A 22,361-nucleotide genomic window follows, 5' to 3' on the forward strand; every position below is an offset into this window, starting at 1 on the left:
AAATCAAGTATGATTGCATTGGCCGTTCCCCCCTTCTTAGCACGGCGTGATTGAACTGGGTTCCCATAGCGTCTTCGATGCAGTATGAGTGAAGTATTGAAAGGGAACGAACTCTGTTACTAACATAACCTCTGTTCCCTGAAATACGGGAACGAGTACTGCATTCCTTGCCATGCTAAAAGGCTGCACGACTTAGTCGTCGCTTCAGTGGAAGTAACCTAAATGCCTGTGGCGAAGCGGGCGCTTATATAACCAGAGGCCCCTTCTGGCGGCCTTTGGCGGGCTTTGCTGTCATAGGTTCTATACACTGCACGAACCGATGGACGTGCAGTTTCACTGCGTGATTGAATTAGGCTTCAGTTCAGGAGAAAAAAGGGTTTTTTCCCATAGCGTCTTCAACACAACACTCGTTCCCGTATTTCAGGGAACCGAGGTTTGACGTTTTTAGAGTCATTAAATAGAAACAAAACCATAGTTAAACCATGGTTTATGTATGTACTAACTATAGTTTAACTATGGTTACTGTAGTAAAACCATGGTTTATTTTGTAGTTACTATGGTTTTACTATAAAAAAACATGGTTAAACCATGGTTCGTTTGTAGTTACCATAGTGGGAAGTCGTGGCCTAGTGGTTAGAGAGTTTGACTCCTAACCCTAAGGTTGGGGGTTCAAGTCTCAGGCTGGCAATATCACGACTGAGGTGCCCTTGAGCAAGGCACTGAACCCCCAACTGCTCCCCGCTGGCTGCCCACTGCTCCGGGTGTGTGTTCACTGCTGTGTGTGCACTTTGGATGGGTTAAATGCAGAGCACGAATTCTGAGTATGGGTCACCATACTTGGCTGTATGTCATGTCACTCACTCACTTTAACTATGGTTACTGTAGTAAAACCATGGTTTATTTTCTAGTTACTATGGTTTTACTATAAAAGCGTACTCGGTAACTTAACGTAACCTCGGTTCTCTGAGACACAGGAACAAGTACTGCGTCTTGCTAGACGCATATGGGAAAAAGCCTGAACTTTTCTCCTTAAAAAACGAACCAATGGCTAGGCAACGGAGCTGCACGAGCCTATGGCGACGAAGCCTGCCAAGCCTGCCAAAGCCCGCCAGAATGGGCGGGGCGTTCTGGCTATATAAGTGGGCATTCGCCACAGGATTCTCAGGTTACTTCGACTGAAGTGACGACTGAGTCGTGTAGCTACATAGCACGGCTAGCAACGCAGTCCTCGTTCCCGTATCTCATGGAACCAAGGTTATGTTAAGCAACTGAGTACATTCCCTTTTGATACTACACTCATACTGCATCTTGCTAGATGCATATGGGAACAGTACAATGATGCCAAACTAATGTAGTGGAATGACTAAGATATCAAACTTCCATAAGCAATCCATTGCCATAGAGAAGTTAACAATAATCCAAGGCTAAGATGGGTTAAGCTCCTTGAGGTCACACCCGGCCTGGATAATTGTTCCCGAGTACTCCTATCACTTCGATACCCATGGGCCGAGAGGTGACAGGTGAACTGATGCCAAAGAGCTTGAGCGTGATATGGTCAAGGGCTTTCTGCCAGATTTGTTTACGCAATGAGTGTCACTTAAGTGGAAAGGACCGTGGCCTGTAAGCCCGGGACTTCCAGGTTATAAAACCTTGCAAATGTGGACAGCGAGGCCTTTGGTGCGGTTAACGAAGCAGACAAAGAGTTGTTGCGACTGCTCATAGGGGGTGGAACGCGCGATATAGATTCTCAGAGCTCTGACTGGGCAGAGCAGAGATAGCTCTCTGTCCTCTTCAGAGGGAGGAAGCATGGAGAGCATAATGACCTGTGGAGAGCACCTTAGGTACGTAACCGTGCCTTGGTTTCAGGACGACTTTAGTGTCGTTAGGCCCAAATTCCAGGCAGTTAGTGCTAATAGAGAGCACCTGCAGATCCCCTATCGCTTTACTGATGCCAGTGCCAGAAGCAGGGCAGTCTTCAGCGATAACGACCGAATGCTGGCAGACTGTAGCGGCTCCCATGAAGGGACAGTAGGGGGATGAGGCAGATTCAGCCTCCTGGCACCCCTTAGAAAGCGGATGACCGTGCTGTGTCTTCCCACCGATTAGCCCTCGAAGGGGCATGAGAAGCTGCTTTGGCCGCCACATAGACTTTGAGCGTGGATGGGGAGTGTCCCTTATACAGCAGCTCTTGAAAAAAAATGACAACACCTCTGTCAAATCGGAAGTATGAGGGTCTTTGCTGCAGTTTAAACACCAAGCGGAGAAAAAAGACCCCTTAAAGGCGTAGACGCATCTCGTAGATGAGGCTCTAGCCTCTGAAATTGTGTTTAGAACTTGCTCTGGGAGGCTGGAAGGCTCCTGTCAAGCGGCCAGAGGTGAAGGGCCCATAGTTCAGGCCGAGGGTGCCATATTGTCCCGTTCGCCTGAGAGAAGAGATTCCATCTCAATGGGACAGGCCAAGGGGCCACAATCAACTGCTGAGTTAGCTCTGATAGCCATGGCTGGTTCTTCCAGAGGGGGGCCACCAGGAGAACCTTGTGTTTCTTTTCCCTTACTTGCCTAATTACCTGTGGGATCAGAGCAATCGGGGGAAAAGCATAAAGGAGGAGGTTGGGCCAGTCGTGGGCCAGTGCATCCTTGGTTTTTGAGAAATAAATTGGGCAGTGAGAGTTGTCTTCTGAGGTGAAGAGGTCCACCTCGGCCTTGCCGAAGGTATCCCAGATTTTCTGAACCGTCTGTGGATGGAGAATCCATCCTTGACATTGCTCCTTGATAGCATGTCCGCACCTTGGTTCAATTTGCCCGGTATATGTGCTACTCTCAGCGAGCACAGGTTGAGCTGAGCCCATTCAAGGAGGCGCTCTACGAGAGTGAAGAGACGCTTTGAGGAGAGGCCTCCCTGGTGATTTATATAGGACACCACAGACATGTTGTCCGATCGGATTAGCACATGGCTTTTAGGACTGGCAGAAAGAACTGACAGCCTCGATCTACTGCTAGCATCTCCAGGCAGCTGATGTGAAAGCCTTTTTCCGCCTTCGACCAGTGGCTGAAAGTCAGTATGCCTTCGCACAGCGCGCCCCAACCTGAGTTGGAGGTGTCTGTCATGCAACTGTCATTCTGCAAGCCATCCCCATGGCCACGCCCTGTTTCATCCAACTAGAGTTCGTCCAGGGAGCCATGGCTGTTACACAGGCCTGACTGACCCTGATGTGCAGGCATCTGTGACACCATGCATGGGATGGAACTCGTGGTTTCGATGCTGGTGCCATGAGGCCCAGCATCCTCTGAAATGCTTTAAAGAGGGTGAGCAGAACCGATCATGAAGGAGGTCGACAGTCTCTGTATAGCCAGAGCCCGAACCAGCATGACTACAGCTCTCATTTGGGCTGAGTCAAAAATTTATCCCAGGAACGATATTCACTGGCTGGAGAACAATGAGCTCTTGGCAAAATTGACCCCGAGTCCCAGTCACTCCAGGTGGCTGAGGAGGAGGGTCCTGTGTGATATTAATTCTGCCTCTGACTGGGCCAGAAGGAACCAGTCGTCGAGGTAGTTGAGAATGCGGATTCCCATCTGTCTCAGAGATCCATGTACTCCGTAAAAGTAGGGGGGGGGTGCAGAAAGTATGCATCCAGCGAAAAGAAGCAGTCGCTTGAGCGAATTTGCGCAAGGATCTTTTTCAGGGTAGTCATCCTGAATGACCTTTTCATGAGGGCGTGATTCAGGTGTCTGAGATCAAGGATGACCGGGGGCCACCATCTGTTTTAGGTGACTAGTAAGTAGTGGCTGCGAATTGCAGTGAATAACCCTGTTTTATTGTCTCCAACAGTTTGGCACTACAGGGATGGTCTGTCAGGCCTCAGTCTGTGTGACAACGGGTTGGATTAAATTGAGAGCCTTTTTGCCGTATTGGGACCCCACACTCAGAAGAGGAAATTTGCTTCCCTGAAAATGTTTTCAGAAAATGCTTTGCTAGACTTAATGGTCTCATAGCAGAGCAGTCAGTCCCCGTGTGCGCTGCCTCAGTATGGGCGTGGCCCAGACGCATCCAGTTTGAAGCTGTCAGTGATAATCAGTGACAGCATTCTCTTTTAATTCGCCAAAAAAAAGATCAAACCGCTCATTAGAAGAGGAGTTTTGATGAGGATTGATGTATGCCTAAGCTGAGGTGCATTAAAAGGGTCTGGTGCATTAAAACCAGAATGCGGTGCATTAAAAATGTGTGGTATGTGTTGGGTGCAGATTTAATTTAGTTATATTTATATATTTTAAGCATATATATTTAGTGTTATGATCTTCACTAAACCGTTAACCATCCTTATACAAAATATCATCCCATCAACATCATCTTATTACTGCTCAATGTTTCTATGATGATAATAATAATAATAATAATAAATATAGCTGCAAGCAGAAACAACCCAGCCAAAAAATCAAGAGCCAAGCATATGAACCAACAAACCAAAATAACATCAGACCAAATGCAACAGTGAGCAATAAAAGCAATTTTAGGATAATTGTAATTGTAATGGTGGGAAAAAAAAAAATACAACCTCTAGTAGCATGATTTATTGGCTTATCAAGTGTGACCAATAGGTGGAGCTGTTATCAAATCGATGTGGTGTGTTCTGTGTGAGTTGACAATGACACACACAAAGTTTAATGTCAATACGCCAAAGCACTGCTGAGATACAGGTACAAGTGCCATTTTGGCATCATACCTCAAATTCGTTGCGAAAACGGTTTTGTCTATCGACACAAAATCCATCACTTTTAGTCAGCACAGTCTGAAGATCATCTGGCTCGATTTTGGTGAAAATCGAACTAACCGTTGATGAGGAGTTCGAAAAAGTAGGTTTTCAACATAAATCAAAATGGCGGAAAGGAAGTTCAGCTTACTGTGGCATATTTGGCATCTTTGTTTTCGGCATAAGCCACGGAATATTTTGAGACCAGTTTCACTGCAATAGGCTAATGCAATAAAAAGTTATTAGCATTTTTAATAACTGTAATTATTAATGGTTAATGAATGCTGTATTACTCTTGACCAATAGGTGGTGCTGTTAACAAATTGATGTGGCATGGTCAGTGTGAGGTGACAATGACACATACAAAGTTTGGTGCAAATATGTCAAAGCGTTGCAGAGATATAGCATCAGAACCATTTTGGCACCGTGCCTAAAATTTGTAACGGTGCTGTATGAAAACAGTTTTATCAATCGACACGAAATGCATAACTTTTTGTCAGCACAGTCTTAAGATGATCTGACTCGATTTTGGAGAAAATCGGACCTGCAGTTGAGGAGGAGTTAGAAAAAGTAGGATTTTAACATAAATCAAAATGGCGGACTGGGAGTTCAGATTTCCTACTAAAAAATGTATATGTCTGTTGTCGGCACAACCTAAGGAATATTTTGAGACCAGTTTCATTACAATAGCCTAATGCAATCAAAAGTTATTAGCATTTTTAGAAATTTTATAATTAAAGGTTAATGAATGGTTTATTACTCTTTGCCAATAGGTGGCGCTGTTACACAAATTGATGTGCCATGGTCAGTGTGAGGTGACACTGGCACATACAAAGTTTGGTGTAAATATGTCAAACCTTTACAGAGATACAGCTTTCAGATGCAGTTTGGAATCTTTCCAGCAAATTCGTTCATGTGCTAAACGAAAACCGTTGCAAGTAGCAACACGAAATCCATAACTTTTTGCCAGCTTTGTCGGAAGATGATCCGAGGCAAATTTTGATGAAAATCGGACCAACGGTCTAGGAGGAGTTCGAAAAAGTAGACTGTCAACATGAATCAAAATGGTAGACAGGAAGTTCAGCAAATATTGCTAAAATTTGGTATCGTTGTTCTCATCATGATCCAAGGAATCTATCAACATCAGTCCGGTTACAAAAGGCTAATGTAGGCAAAAGTTATTAGCATTTTTCTAAATTTCATCATAACTTTTGACCACAAGGTGGCGCTGCCACTAAACTTTTTGAGTACTTTCAGGGCATGGAAGCGAAGATTTTTGTAATTATTTCCGTAACGATATGATAATGCGTTCAAAAAATACAGCATTTTAAAACATAATTCAAAATGGCCCACACCTAAAATGGCTGACACGGGAAAATTGGATATCATTTGACTCAACATGACCCACCGAATCTAAAGAGACCAGTTTTATGAATTTTGGCCAAACCATTCAGAAGTTATAAGCAAAAATATGCATTTTTCATATCTCCTGACCACTAGGTGGCGCTGCGTCGAAACACTGCAGGTAGTCTCAGGTCATGCTTGTTATAACACACACCCAAGTTTGGTCTCAATATGCCAAACCGTTGTGGAGTTATAGCCTCACAAGCATTCTTGCGTGCTTTTCGTAGAATTTGTTTGTGTGGTATTCGAGAACGATTGGACGAATCAACTTGAATTCCATAACTTTTTGCCAGCATCATCTGAAGATGATCTGAGCCAATTTTCGTGAAAATTGGACTAACCGTCTAGGACCAGTTCGAAAAAAGTAGGTTTTTCAAAACAATTGAAAATAGCGAAAAAACAAAACCTTGCGATTTTTGAATTTTGGTGTCCTTTCGACTTGAAATTAAAAAATTAAACAAATGAAAAAAGAAATATAATTTTATTTATAAATTTTCAAAAGTTATTAGCATAAAGAAATTGAAATTTTGGACAAGTGGTGGTGCTAGAGAGTTGGAGTTAGAGACTCCAAATTTGCTATGGTTAATGTTGACACTGTCCTCTATCAGTGTGCCAAATTTCACAACTTTCCCACAAGAGGTTCTATGGGCTGCCATAGACTTGCGGCGGAAGAAAAAAAAATCACGCTAACGGATACAATAGGTGCCTAAGCACCTACGGTGCTTGGCCCCTAATAATAATGAAAACACTCATAGCATTGCAAAAACCTTGTATAAATATTTATAATAATATGTGAATAAATGAATAATTAGGATGAGAGTGTCAGATTTGTTGAATGAGGAATGAAGTTGAATGAGGTCTGATCTGGAGTGTTGTGGTTCCAAAGTATATAGTTGTAAGGAGGTGGAAAATGTTCTAAAAAGGTGTAGTGTGTGAGCAAATTTTTCCAATGCGTTATGTGAATAGTGTTTCGTGATTTCCAGTTCAAGAAGATTTTTGTTTTCCTGGTGATGGCTAAAGCTACGAGGAGTATCCTTTTGTTTGTAGTTTCCTGATTGAGAGTTAATAGATCACCCAGTAGACAGAGTAAGGGGGATAATGGGATGCGACAGATAGGGATTCAGTGACGTCTTTCCAAAAGTTTTTAATGGGTGGGCAGTGCCATGTGTTGTGGATATAAGTGTCCGGACAATTTTGTGAGCAGTGTGAGCAAGTTTCTGATGTGAATCCCATTTTAGACAGTCTTTCCCCATGAAGAGTCTTATACTGAAAATTATTGCACAGATACTATTTAAACTGAACTGAGCTGCATGATGACATGACTGAATTCAATGATGAACTGCCTTTAACTGTCATTTTGCATTATTGACACACTGTTTTCCTAATTAATGTTGTTCAGTTGCTTTGACACAATCTTTTTTGTTTAAAGCGCTATATAAATAAAGGTGACTTGACTTGAATGAGCTGAAGGGTTGGCATTTTAGTCATGGAATAAATATTTTTACAAATTTGAGTCCAAAAGACGGCATCAGGAGCAATAGAAAGATCTTCTTCCCATTTGATTGTTGGTAAAGTTATTGTTTTATTTGAATTTGGTTATAATTTTGTATATTTTGGAAAGTAATTTTTTTGGGGGAGGATATATTAACTAAATCTGCTACTGCGCAAGGAAGGTGAAGGTGGTTCTGGTGTTGATTTCAGATGAAACAGCTGATTTGAGTTGCAAATAGTTCAAGAATTGATTGCTCCCAGTACCGTACTCCTGGACTAAGTAGGAAAATGAGACCAGGTTGTTAGACTGAAAAATGTAATTAATGTGTGATGCCCTTTTCTGCCCATTGTTAAAAACTCAGAAGGGAAGACCAGGAGACTCCTTGGTAATCTTCAGCAGTCCTCTTTATTGAGAACGCGCTGCAGTCATCAAAAGTCTAACCAAAGCAGTGATACTTTGGAGTTTATATACATTCAAGGGGAGGGATACATACAGTAGAGGTGGAGACAATCTAAACAAAAAAATACAAATGCAATACAGGAATCAGCCGGACACTAGCATTTTCCCAGCCTTGTTCTCATCAGCATAAATTTAAATTTAATTAAATTAACAGTGTCATTCAAATGCATAGGTGATAATTCAATCAGCCTGACAGTATCGCCCATACATTCATAGAGACAAAAACTGTGCCTTGAGTTTAACAAACCAAATGGTCAGGAAAAGCATAAACACAAAAGGTAATTAGCAAGACACCTGGGCTTCCTGATTTGATCTTTTAGAAATGTCATCCTCTTTACCTCAAAATGTAATACACAATGTACATAACTGTTTTTAGTTTATCTACAATTACATTGGAACCTAGATATAAAATAGTATAAATCTGTAATCCCACAGTCCTCCCTTTGAGAGTTCTAATAACTCTCACATAATACAAATTTAAACTTTCATAAGTCCATTCTATGGCCTATGTTTGTTAACATAATCCCCATCTTGGAGTCATGTAACTTGAAAAGGTTACAGGCACATATAACTTATTCTGTGTCTTGTCCTAGATTTACTACACTTTCTACACTACACTTTCATCCAGTGTCCAGATTTACCACAGTAATTACAACTGCCCTCCCTCTTAGGACTTTTACGTTTCTGTCGGTTCTCTGTGTTGACCTGAAAGAATGCTGCTGCAATCTTTACTCTGGCTTTAACATCAGAGTCTCTTTCCCAAGTAGCTAACCTGTCCAAGTTGTTTTGCAGGCTTCCAGTGGACCATGTAAGATCTAAGAATGGCAAAGCAGATCTGTACTCGGATAAAAGGCCATCGAACCATGTTCGAACTAGTGGTCCTTTATGATCCATTACCTTATCTGGAGTGTCAGCTATTCCACTATAAGCTGCAGCTGACTGACAAAACCTTTCAGTGTATTCACTTACAGTTTCATCCTTCTTCTGTACACAACTAGTGACCTTTGACCAATTCACTTTTGGTCCAACAATGTTCTTTAACTCTCTCAGAACTCCCTCTCTCAATTCATCTTTACTGGCATGTTGTAGTTCAGAAGTAACAGCAGACTCAAAACTGTTGAATTCAGATTCAGTTAGAATTTGTAACATCAACTGTGTGACTTCTGCTAACGACATGTCATAGAGATGCATTTTGCTTATCAATGCTCTTCTAAATTCAGAAAAATCTGTGCATGCTGAGGGTAAGCTCTGGGATAGTCTCTCTATATCTTTAGGTCTTAGCGTTTTGGCAACAGTTTGTACTTGGACAACAGAAGACAACACTTTCAAGTCCCTCAATTCTCTGAGATCTTCTCCTAGCGCCACATACCTTCACTGAATTTACAGGCACATCAGTTACTGATTGGATGGCCACATCTGTTTCAAAGAAAGCTTGTAAGTCATCATAATGGTTATCAGGCTGACTAACTTCTTTCACATCAGTTTTTGCTACAGCTTTGTTGCGGTTCAATTTCTTAGTCAAAGAGGATACTCTAGCACAGAGCTCTTTGTTCTTTTTCTCTAGCTCTGAGATATGCTGAGACTGTTGTGTAGCTAGCGCTAAACCAAATTATCTGTGGCAGCAGATAATGCCTTTCACATTGTTCTTGCGAATACATGCTCTAAGTACCTTTTTTACATTCTTCAACTGACCATACTTTTTTTTGGATCAATACCAAATTTCTTTATCAAATACAGTCTGACTGACTCTCTCACTATTGAGTCCATGTGCTCTCCTAACAATGATTTGAACTCACTGTCTGTCCATGAAGGAGTATCTAGTCCACCTTTCTTAGTTGTTGGAATCAGCTTAGCATTCCTTCTCAACATTCTGTAAAGTCTTTGTGACACAACAGGACACTTCTAACACTTCCCTGACAAGCAGAGGATACACTTGTTAACAAATAAAAACCTGTTAACTTTCCCTGGCAAAGCAGAGGATACACTAATAACCTCTCTGACAAAGTAGAGGATAAGCTAGTTAATACACGTCATAATGTATTTAACCTTCCCTGGCAACGCATAGGATAACCAACTTGCTAGCACACTGTAATAGTTGTTAATCTTCTCTGACTAAACAGAGGATAAACCTTCTTCCCTGGCAAAGCAGGGGATAACTAGTCTGTTAACCAAACCCTGGAGCTGTTTGCTAACACTTCTCTGACAGTGCAGAGGATAACCACATTTACTGGTCTGTAGTGGTTCTTTGGATAGAGTAACACTCACCAAATCATTGTTGAGCTGAAAAAGGATCTGGAATTCAGTCTGGAATGATGTGATGTGAGAAGCTCTATCCAGGGTATAGCACCAAAACTGTTGGAAACTCAGAAGGGAAGACCAGGAGACTCTTGGGTAATCTTCAGCAGGACTCTTTATTGAGAACGTGCTGCAGTCATCAAAAGTCGAACCAAAGCAGTGATACTTTGGAGTTTATATACATTCAAGGGGGAGGTGGAGACAATCTAAACAATAAAATGCAAATGCAATACAGGAATCAGCCAGACACTGGCATTTTCCCAGCCTTGTTCTCATCAACATAACAGTGTCATTCAAATGCATAGGTGCTAATTCAATCAGCCTGACAATATCGCACATACCTTCACAGAGACAAAGGCACAACTGTGCCTTGAGTTTAACAAGCCAAATGGTCAGGAAAAGCATAAAGACAAAAGGTCATTAGCAAGACACCTGGGCTTCCTGATTAGATTTTTTAGAAATGTCATCCTCTTAACCTCAAAACGTAATACACAATGTACATAACTGTTTTTAGTTTATCTATTATTACATTAGAACCTAGATATAAACTAGTATACATTTTTAATCCCACACCATTTATTGAAATGTAGTGGTTTTTTTTTTGCTTGTGAAGTCAGGGTTGTTCCAAAGTGGGGTGAGGTTAGATGGAGCCTGATTGGAGTTTGCGATTTGGTGATATTTCCACCAGGCTGTCAGAACCAACACTATTCTCAAGGCTTTGAAGCATGGGTGCTGTTTAATGGACTGACTGAGAAATGGGATGTCTATATGGGCAATTTTTTACAGAGTGATTGTTCTATATCTAGCCATATTCATGTCTGACTGAGTGGGGTGAGTCCATTTATATATGTATTGAAGTTAGTTTGCTAGTGAGTAATAGTAAAAATGTGGGGCTTCGAAGCCTCCCAAAGATGTGTTTTTGTAAAGTGCTTAATTTTAGCCATGGTGGTTTATTTTTCCCAGTAGAATCGGGTGATGGCCTAAAGATTTGAACCAAGTGAAAGTAGGTTGGGATTATTGAGAATAAGTAGTTTATTTTTGGGAGTAGTCATTTTAATTATAGCTATTCTGCCCCTGGATGGAAAGTGGTAAATTGAGCCAGCAGTGAAGGTCGTCTTCTAATGTTTTCAGTACAGGAGTGAAGTTGAGTCCAGTCAGCGCTGACAGCCTGGAGGAAACCTTAAGCTCACTGGTCTCTACATCCCCCCATCTGTGATGTTTTGCCATTCCACTGGACTGATTTGTGTTCCCCAAGCATTTTCGAGAGCAGCTCGAGTTCCTGAAAGGGAACTCCTGTTATGTAGATTTGAGGTGCACTCATCATAAATTAATCTTTTCCTACATAATTTAACAAAAAACACTGGTAAAATATCCATTTAGGAATCTTAGTCATTTCCAACGATATATAGTTTGTCATGACTTGATTAGGATTTAATTGTAATATAGTGAAGTAAACCGGCATCCCACAGAGGGGACGGGTGACCGTTAAGAGGTTAAATTAAACCATACTTTAACTCAATGTTCATCAGAATAGAAAAAAAAAAAAAAAAAAAAAAAACACCTAGATGAATGCTTCTGACACCAAGAACATCCATATTTATACAAACATGCTTACATTTCCCATTAAATACACACAGATGCTTTTACATGCAAAATAGTTTAATGGTTGGTTGCATATCTCCATGAAAAGTATTTATGTATTCGCTGAATGCATTGCAAAGCTTCATTAAATTGTTTAAATTAACTTCAAAGTGTTCTAAGCATTCTGGAGAACAAAAGGGCAAAAATGCACACTGCTGAATGGCTGATGCACTTGTTCTTCAGGGCATCATTTTTAGGAGCATTTGTAGTTATTTATCAGGAATTTGTTGCCAACTGCAGAAGCCACCCCTGCCTGGCAGGCAAATAGACTGAAGAGCCTTTTTATCAAGACCGGATGAAGTGACTCTTATCAGACATTTTTTCTGAAGAATCTCAATCAAACAGGATGCTCCAGTACAAGGTGAGATCTGTAGAGATCACAGTTTGAGAGATGACTGAATTCATATCTATATTTATAACACAGCAACTGTTTTAATACTTTTTTTTCGGGGGCTGGTTTTGGACCTTTTTGTGCAGACCTTTTTTTTTTTTTTATATTAAATAAAAAGGTCTACAGTTTGGTCCTTCTCTACCGAGCAAGTTTAATCATAATATGCATACATTTATACACTCAGCATTGTTATTTTTGCATTAAACTGCTTTATAAAAGATTCTGAAAATGATTTAAGCCAGAGTTTGAGTAAGTGTTTAACAATTCAAAATGGCAGAAAATTTGGTTGGGGTGAAAACGAAAGCCAATGGATTTCAACAGCACTGAACTCGGAATAAGTTAGACTACGGTCAATTGTAAAAGTATGATTTGGATTATTACCTCACAGACACAGCCTCTCTGATACATGCTGAGGGACGCCTTTTGAACTCGGGAGAGTTTGTTCCAAGGCTTCACAAGGTCACATAAATTGACAACGACCCTGCCATCCTGGACATGTCCTTAGGTGGAAAAACAACCTTTTTCTTATGCATCAATTATACAGTAAAATAAACTTTAACTGTATATGCAACCATTTTCGTACGTAGAGATGTCCTCACTTATTGAACCCTCATATTCCATTGAGATATATTATTGTTTTTAGGTTTGAGGTTCTGGATAATATTAGGCTTTTCTTTGAAGACTTAGGGTTAGTCTTTGGTCAATTAGTGTTTAATGAAGTGTGTTATCAAGGTCTTAAGCATGTTTTGAGGTATTAAAAAGGAACGCAAGGCTTAATTGATCTGACTGGAATACAGATCAAATCTGAACAAATATGCTGTGCCGACTTGTAAATGTTACAGAGGAAAAACTGGATGTCATACACTAAACAACTGAGGTTTGCAAACATACAAACTCTGAACATCCCAAACACCACAAACTCATGCAGAAACGAGTCTTGTTACTAAGAGATGCATAAGTGAAAACGATGTGCTCTAAAATAATCTTAGATATTATCAAACTGTGATATTGTCAGACTGGATGAAAGAAAATAAAAAAAAAAAAAAAAAAAAAAAAAAAAGGTGAAGTGAAGTTGAATAACTGAATACACAATGTGATCTTCTGTGAAATCTGTCAAGTCACAGCCCAAATCCTTTCCAAACTGGGCTAAAAATCTGGGCATAATGTGTAGCATATTTCAGCCTCAACTGATGTTAACAACCAGCATCAGGAATCATGGTGTTCAGTTTCAACTCAAACTCTGCCTAGAGATAAGTAAATAATTTTACCTGACAACAGGTACTCGCAGTTTTTCAGAATGACGCCACATGATGTTTGAGGAGTATAGATGACCTGAATTCTCTTCTTGTCTGATTGCTTAAACGTCTGGATTTAAAAAAAAAAAAAAAAAAAATTAAAAAAAAAAAAAAGTCATAAAGGGTAAATTTTGAGATTTATACATCTGAATGCTAAATAAGCCGAGTTAACTGGGATACAACTATTTGAAAACCTGGGAGCTTAGGGTGCAAAAACAACAAAATGAGAAATCACCTTTAAAAGTTGTCCAAATGAAGTTCTTAGTAATGCACATTACTTATCAGTTGATACATTGAAGTAGGAAATTAACAATCTTCATGGAACATGATCTTTACTTAATATCCCAATGATTTTTGCAATAAAAGAAAATCGACCATTGATCCATACAATGCATTGTTGGCTATTGCTACAAATATACCTGTGCTACTTGTGGCTGCTTGTGCTCCTGGGTCACACATATACACATAATATCTGGGGTGGTGAACGTTGGTCCTGGAGAGCCACAGAGTTCAGCTCCAAACCTAATTAAAACTCACATGCCTGTAGCTTCCTATAACCGTTCAAGACTCAAGATTTGTCACATATGCCGCGTTTCCACCGAAATTACCTGGAACATTTGTACCAGGAACTTTTCCCCCCCAGACCTGTTGCTGTCTGCATTTCCACCGCAGCCTAAAGTACCGGGAAGATTAGCCAAATAGTCTTCACTAGTAGGTCTGCACACGTTTCTCAATACAAAGTACGCAAATTTCAGACTTGCATCCTCAGTAGTTCGGACTTTGCGCATTTGATTTGGGAGTGTTTTGTCCGCGACAACGCAAATCCGGTAATTCTGCAAACAGCAGCGTACTTGATAACTAGTCAGCAATTTTCCTCACAGTACATTTACAATAAAACGAAATAGGATATCAAATACCACTGCCTCCTTTTGTTTTCATTTAAACATACTGTAATAACAGCAGCAGAAATGTACTTAGTTCAGGGAAATGTGTTCATATACATCCATTACAATGAAACGGAAATATTACATCAATTTGCCTTTATTTTCATTTTAACATATAGATAAATTGAATACAGACCAAAGATTACCTGTTAGATTTACCCAAAATGAATTATATTTTGTTTAACCACTAACGAGACATCAGAGCCAGCGGCTTTTTAAAAACCACAGATTTGAGTTTTAAACTACATTCTTGCCTGAAATACTTTTAAAACTACATTTCATGACACAATAACAGTAATATTTAGAAAATAAAAATCACAATGCTGCGTGAACGCAACCAATCAGCATGTTTAGCGTCCAAGTCCCACCCCCGAAAGTTCAGGAACTTTGAAGTACTACCTCGCCAGCAGGGTCTTTCTGAGGGGCATTTTTTACCCGGAACTTTATTTAGTTCCTGGTTCCTGCGGTGGAAACACACCGAGAACCAGCCCAAAGTCCCTAGTTCCTGGATAAAGTTCCTGCGGTGGAAACGCGGCTATACATGTACATGGTTATATGGAGAGCATATGACCAGCAGTTAAATGTAAGGTTCAGACCTTGATTAGCTTGTTCAGGTGTGTTTGATTAGGGTTGAAGCAAAACTCTGCAGGGCTGCGGCTCTCCAGGACCAAGGTTCATTACCCCTACTACACACTCACACTCACTCGAACGAACGAACCAGTACCGTATATCCTCACCTGAATAGTTTGGATTTTGTATGCAGTTAATCGAGGGAGAGTGCTGGACACCTTTCCAATGACCTTAGCTCAAATCACTAATTGGTAAAAAAGCCAGATGTGACAATTAGTTTTTTTATGTTACTGGATTACATTTGTCTGAATCAAAAACATTGCTCATAATATGGGATGATATTGGACTCAAAATGATTAATAGATGAATGCACAATGCATTTGTGGATCAGGTGACATGCGCGCATTTATCGACATCTTGTTCAGTTCATTTGGATGGAGACCACACACACACCCCAGTGCAATTCAATGTGTACACCAATTGAAAAATTCACAAATGTGCCTCATTTCACTGAAACACATTTCCACTTCACAATTCATCGGCATGTTTAATCATGCAGCCCTACTTTCCATAAACCTAATGTGTGGTTCAATAATTTAAGTCACTGAACTAATGTAAATGAACTGAAGATAACCTCTTAAAGCAGCATACAGTCTGCACATTTGAATACAGCACCTGTTGGTGTTTGATTAGCTATGCATGTGTTTGACGTACCTATATCAGACGAGCAGAACTGCTGTTGAGGGTGTCTTGGTATACATGTACAGCCCTCGGTCACCTGTTCGTTCAGTGCCACAGAAAAGAAGAACAGCAGCGCTACACTCACAGCAGTAGACATGCTCTCACTCTCACAGCGCAAGACTAAACTATACTCAGGCTCTGGAGCAGATACGGCTTGCTTTAGCTGTGGCACACCTCAAAGATTGCGTTTGAAGTGCAATTTTGTCACAGTGTTACGTGGACTGTCCCAATTTATGGTGTTCCTAACTATACATAATTTAGATCCAACCCTAATTAAACACACCTGATCCAACTAATTAAGTCTTCATGCTTATTTGAAAGCTACATGGGCTGCATCCAAAAGCTTAAGCTGCCTCGCTGCCGTATGAAGCAATGACTTTGTAGGCAGCATTTTTGCATGAAGGCTCCCCATGAAACAGATTTCAGACAGGCTTCTGAGGCAGAGTAAAGGTTTAATGATCTAACAAAATATAGAGAGCTTCAGTGCTAACAAAGTAAATATTTAATTACTGCAATATTAATTTCTCGCTAGAAATGACATCAAAATGGGGAAAAGTTTATCAAAAACATACTTTAGCACACAAACTGACCACCAGCTGCAACTTTCAGACGGCATCTTTATTTTTTGGCTTAACTGTCACAGAATGGAACGCACAGGCATAGCGTGTGTAAGGCTTAGCCTTCCCCTGGTCATGGGGTCTTATGGCAAAATTGCCACTAAATTGGACAAAAATGCTCCTGCACAAACAAATTAAATCTATTGCTAACAAAGTGATAATGAATAGAAAGTGTCGATTGTGGCATTAGATTAAGATCTGCTCATGTTGCACTGTATTTCATTTTAAGCATTTTACAGTTTTGCACATTATAATCAATCCCACACAATTCTGTTGAGCTTAGGAATGCAGTGGCCAATCAGAGGTGTTCAGATGAGTCATCGCTGAAACTCATCAGCTTTGTTGAGTGTGCGCGCATTCGCTGACTGACATCCGGACTCTTGTAAATTCTCTCATCATAAACAGCAAAACGCAGATGTACATACAATGTAAATAAGAGATTAATTTTGCAGTGTATACAGCTTCAGTGATTATAAGGACAGTTTTGTTTTTGTTGAGAGTGCTTAAACTTGGGATAGATTAAAGTTAATGATAATGTCACTTTCTGTAGACTATAATGTATTCGCTGTGTGAATAACCTTGGAAAGGAAACGTTATATAATTATCAGTTTCTAATGTTTTAATTAAATTGTAATCACGTTAAATACAAATTCAGTCCCATTAAATATTTTATTAGCCTACATGGCACCCATGTCTGGTTCTTGCCTAAAAAGACATGATGTTTGTATTTAATAGATTTGGCTTCTTTTAGCCTTACTCTAGAGTTGGTTCACCCTCCGCCTATGCGCACAGGATTGTGGGAGATCAAATGCTGCCTTCAAAAATGGGCCAGATAAAGGCATCTCAGGAGACAGGAACTGTAACTAACATTGAATTCAGATGTGCCTTAATGCTAGAGGGGTGTAACGATTCAATCGATTTATCATCTATTATTGCAACAGCGGCATCATTCTCCTCTAGTCCGGATGAATTAGTAACCCTTTTTCACTCATCTTGTTCTTCCATACTTGACTCTGTAGCACCTTTCACATACACTCGCTCCAAATTAAAATCTCATTACTGGTTAGATATGGATACGCGCTCTCTTAGGCAGACCTGTCGTAAAGCTGAAAGGAAATGGAAAAAGGATCATCTCAATGTTTATTTTCAAATTTTAAAATCTGCATTAGCTTCTTTTCAGGCAGCAGCAAAAATAGCCAGGACAAAGCAACTCTCTGATTTGATCAGTAAACACTCAAACAAACCAAAAATTTATTTAGTACGATAAACTCTGTTATCAACCCCTTAAATTCCCCAGCTGTTGATGTATCTACTGATACCTGTGAGAAATTTCTTAAGTTTTTTACTAATAAAATTGAGAACTTTAGATCAGTGTTTACTCCCACCTCATCTGCTACTCCGCCTGGTTGCTGGCTACTTTTAACCAATTTTGGCCCATCTCTCTCACTGAGTTGAGGAATGTTAGTATCACATATGAAACCCCTGCTCAAAAAACATGATCTCGATGTTAAATGCCTAAATAACTACCTTCCCATTTCTAAGCTTCCTTTTATTTCTAAAGTTTTGGAAAAAGCTGTTCTGTCACAGCTGCTCCACTTTTTGACCACTCACAATATACTAGAACCTTTTCAGTCAGGTTTTAGATCACTTCATAGTACTGAAACCGCTCTGCTCAAAGTAACCAATGATCTTCTCCTTATTCTATTCTATGTGTTTTTGTTTTTTTATTGTCTTTTTAGTTATTCATTGTACAGCACTTTGGTCAGTTTGCACTGTGTGTAAATGTGCTTTATAAATTAAAATTACTTACTATATACACATTCAATTACTATAAGCACAATTTAAGTGTTCGTGCCTCACATTTCTCTCACGCGCGCCACTATTTACTGCCTCACTGTCACAGGATTGTGCTCACGCTCCGTTCCTCTCACTACAGCAGTGGTGGACAGTAACGGAGTAACTAAGCTTTACTTCGTTACTGTACTTAAGTACATTTTTCAAGTATCTGTACTTTACTGGAGTAGTTTTATTTTGAGTAACGTTTACTTCACCATATCCCAAATCATAAGATCATACTTTTTACTTCACTACATTTCATAAAACATATCGTTACTCCTTATAATACAGGTCCTTCTCAAAAAATTTGCATATTGTGAAAAAGTTCATTATTTTCCATAATGTAATGATAAAAATTAAACTTTCATATATTTTAGATTCATTGCACACCAACTGAAATATTTCAGGTCTCTTATTGTTTTAATACTGATGATTTTGGCATACAGCTCATGAAAACCCAAAATTCCTATCTCAAAAAATTAGCATATTTCATCCGACCAATAAAAGAAAAGTGTTTTTAATACAAAAATAGTCAACCTTCAAATAATTATGTTCAGTTATGCACTCAATACTTGGTCGGGAATCCTTTTGCAGAAATGACTGCTTCAATGACTGCGGGGAAGTCGTGGCCTAATGGTTAGAGAGTCGGACTCCCAATCGAAGGGTTGTGAGTTTGAGTCTCGGGCCGGCAGGAATTGTGGGTGGGGGGAGTGCATGTACAGTTCTCTCTCCACCTTCAATACCATGACTTAGGTGCCCTTGAGCAAGGCATTGAACCCCCAAACTGCTCCCCGGGCGCCGCAGCATAAATGGCTGCCCACTACTCCGGGTGTGTGTTTACAGTGTGTGTGTGTGTGTGTTTACTGCTGTGTGTGTGCACTTTGGATGGATTAAATGCAGAGCATGAATTCTGAGTATGGGTCACCATACTTGGCTGAATGTCACGTCACTTTTTTTTTTTTTCAATGCGGCGTGGCATGGAGGCAATCAGCCTGTGGCACTGCTGAGGTGTTATGGAGGCCCAGGATGCTTCGATAGCGGCCTTAAGCTCATCCAGAGTGTTGGGTCTTGCGTCTCTCAACTTTCTCTTCACAATATCCCACAGATTCTCTATGGGGTTCAGGTCAGGAGAGTTGGCAGGCCAATTGAGCACAGTAATACCATGGTCAGTAAACCATTTACCAGTGGTTTTGGCACTGTGAGCAGGTGCCAGGTCGTGCTGAAAAACGAAATCTTCATCTCCATAAAGCTTTTCAGCAGATGGAAGCATGAAGTGCTCCAAAATCTCCTGATAGCTAGCTGCATTGACCCTGCCCTTGATAAAACACAGTGGACCAACACCAGCAGCTGACATGGCACCCCAGACCATCACTGACTGTGGGTACTTGACACTGGACTTCAGGCATTTTGGCATCTCCTTCTCCCCAGTCTTCCTCCAGACTCTGGCACCTTGATTTCCGAATGACATGCAAAATTTGCTTTCATCCGAAAAAAAAAAAAACGAGTACTTTGGACCACTGAGCAACAGTCCAGTGCTGCTTCTCTGTAGCCCAGGTCAGGCGCTTCTGCCGCTGTTTCTGGTTCAAAAGCACACGCCTGTGCACGGTGGCTCTGGATGTTTCTACTCCAGACTCAGTCCACTGCTTCCGCAGGTCCCCCAAGGTCTGGAATCGGTCCTTCTCCACACAATCTTCCTCAGGGTCCGGTCACCTCTTCTCGTTGTGCAGCGTTTTTTGCCACACTTTTTTCCTTCCCACAGACTTCCCACTGAGGTGCCTTGATACAGCACTCTGGGAACAGCCTATTCGTTCAGAAATTTCCTTTCTGTGTCTTACCCTCTCGCTTGAGGGTGTCAATGATGGCCTTCTGGACAGCAGTCAGGTCGGCAGTCTTACCCATGATTGCGGTTTTGAGTAATGAACCAGGCTGGGAGTTTTTAAAAGCCTCAGGAATCTTTTGCAGGTGTTTAGAGTTAATTAGTTGATTCAGATGATTAGGTTAATAGCTTGTTTAGGGAACCTTTTCATGATATGCTAATGTTTTGAGATAGATAGGAAATTTTTGGGGTTTTCATGAGCTGTATGCCAAAATCAGTCGGTATTAAAACAATAAAAGACCTGAAATATTTCAGTTGGTGTGTGCAATGAATCTAAAATATATGAAAGTTTAATTTTTATCATTACATTATGGAAAATAATGAACTTTTTCACAATATGCAAATTTTTTGAGAAGGACCTGTATATCATGTGCTCCGACACACAGAAGCGGTTTCTGATTCAAGAACGAACTGATTCTTTTCAAGGAACCTTATAAATCGGTTCGCAAATCGTACCAAATGATTCATTCACAAATTAGAATGATCCGATTGCAGCTGTTCTCGAGTCAACAACTCACTGATTCAAATGAACCGTTTAGTGCGAGTCTCCAGTGAACTGAATTCACAAGTAAGAACATTAATAACTTTAAATCAAACGCGCACGACTGAAGCTGCTAAATATAACTCACTAATGTCGAATTTTAGGATTAATTATTGTAACTGAAAACCATATTTAGGTCAAAACTGTCTGTTGTTTGTGAACTAGATCTGCTGTAAAGAGTGATCTATTTCAGCCCACTGGAATGCTTGAATGCAGACGTTGCAGACACATCAATCAGTGTCTTTATATTTTACGTAAAAAAAAAAAAACGAAACATTAAAATAACATCGATTAAATAAAATAACTCATGCACTTTCAAATGTTAACAGTTTTATTAAAATACTATGCATGCCGTCTGTTTTATATTGTTTATCAACAGTATACATTTTTATATTGTTTAGAACTAGCCGAGTAGACAGATATGAATGTTTATTCATAACCATACTGAAAATAAGTAAATATTGTTAGCTAATGCTAACTGTCTAGCTAACAAGCTTGCTGGTGCTTAGTTGAGATAATTTTTAGATACAGTAGATTACATCTGAGGGAAAAAGAAAGCATGTGATGTTCAGAACATGGTAGCTACAGTAATTATCACAGTGTGAAGTGATGTCCTCTGGGGGCATTTGGCCAGGAGTGTTTACACCACAGACAAGGTTTGAGAAGGAAAAAATCATTATGAAAATATAATTATATTTTCCTTAAAATGTTCTTCCTAACTTCAGGCCTTATTCTCAAGTCATATATAACTGTGATGTTCTGCAAAACAACAAACTTTAAAACACTTTTTTCTTCCTGGTGAAGATCAGATCGCAGTGTACATCGCAGTGTAAGCTTCACAGTGAACATTACTACATCACTCTCATCAACACAAATATATCTTGACTCTATATAGTTGTTATTTTGGGAAAATCCCAGGTATTTTGAGCAGTATAGGATTATAAAAAATATGTGCTAATATAAAATGAAATCAAGTAGCCTTTATAAAATTGTTAAATAAATCTATCTATAGGTACTTTTTTACTTAAGTACATAAAAAATTGAGTACTTTTGTACTTTCACTCGAGTAAAATTGAAAAAGGAGTACTTTTAATTTACTGGAGTAATATTTTATTATACGTAGCTATTTGTACTTTTACTCAAGTACTTGATTTGTGTACTTCGTCCAGCACTGCATTACAGACACATTTTTTGAGCAGCTGATGTCTGATCTCTTGTGAGGACTTGTGGCCAGTAATGGTAAAGTGAAGTAATTTTACTTTTCTATGGCTCTCTGCATCTTACCAACGGCGCTACCTGAGCAGTAGAAAACTGTGTATTTATTGCATGGACGGAGCAGAAATGTAAGTGTCTAAAGCATACACACAGTTCCATTGAATGATAAATGTGTTTTAACAATGTTGTTGAACCGAAAGTACAAAGGGAACTGTTAAAATAACCACAGCATTAACAACAACCTTGAAATAAAAGTGCGAGGTTCATCTGATAATCAGATGCATTAAAGAAGA

The 22,361-nt window shown here is 39.9% G+C and overlaps 2 protein-coding genes across 6 annotated transcripts in view; one reads left to right on the top strand and one right to left on the bottom strand.

Annotated features, from left to right (window-relative positions):
• The window catches only part of LOC109098225 (synapsin-2-like), a 211,685-nt gene that overhangs the window by 108,475 nt on the left and 80,849 nt on the right, over nt 1-22,361 (top strand). The gene's annotated exons all lie outside the window — the stretch shown is intronic.
• The window catches only part of LOC109098387 (metalloproteinase inhibitor 3-like), a 79,739-nt gene that overhangs the window by 48,328 nt on the left and 9,050 nt on the right, over nt 1-22,361 (bottom strand). Inside the window, exons 1-5 of one of the 5 annotated variants that reach the window (XR_006155827.1) lie at nt 15,957-16,199; nt 15,410-15,486; nt 13,702-13,798; nt 12,815-12,933; nt 12,043-12,410 (exon numbers count right to left, since the gene is read on the bottom strand). The exons of 1 other annotated variant lie outside the window; for it this stretch is intronic. Coding sequence is in view for 2 of the 4 variants with exons in the window: in XM_042733534.1 (XP_042589468.1) it covers nt 12,252-12,410; nt 12,815-12,933; nt 13,702-13,798 (375 nt within the window). In the remaining 2 variants the exon portion in view is untranslated. Of the gene's footprint in view, nt 1-12,042; nt 12,411-12,814; nt 12,934-13,701; nt 13,799-15,409; nt 15,487-15,956; nt 16,200-22,361 lie in introns of those variants that run through there. 3 more of the 5 variants (XR_006155828.1, XM_042733534.1, XM_042733536.1) reach the window with 3 other exon arrangements.

This window comes from Cyprinus carpio, chromosome B11 (genome assembly GCF_018340385.1).
Source record: "Cyprinus carpio isolate SPL01 chromosome B11, ASM1834038v1, whole genome shotgun sequence".
NCBI classification, from domain to species: Eukaryota; Metazoa; Chordata; class Actinopteri; order Cypriniformes; family Cyprinidae; genus Cyprinus; species Cyprinus carpio.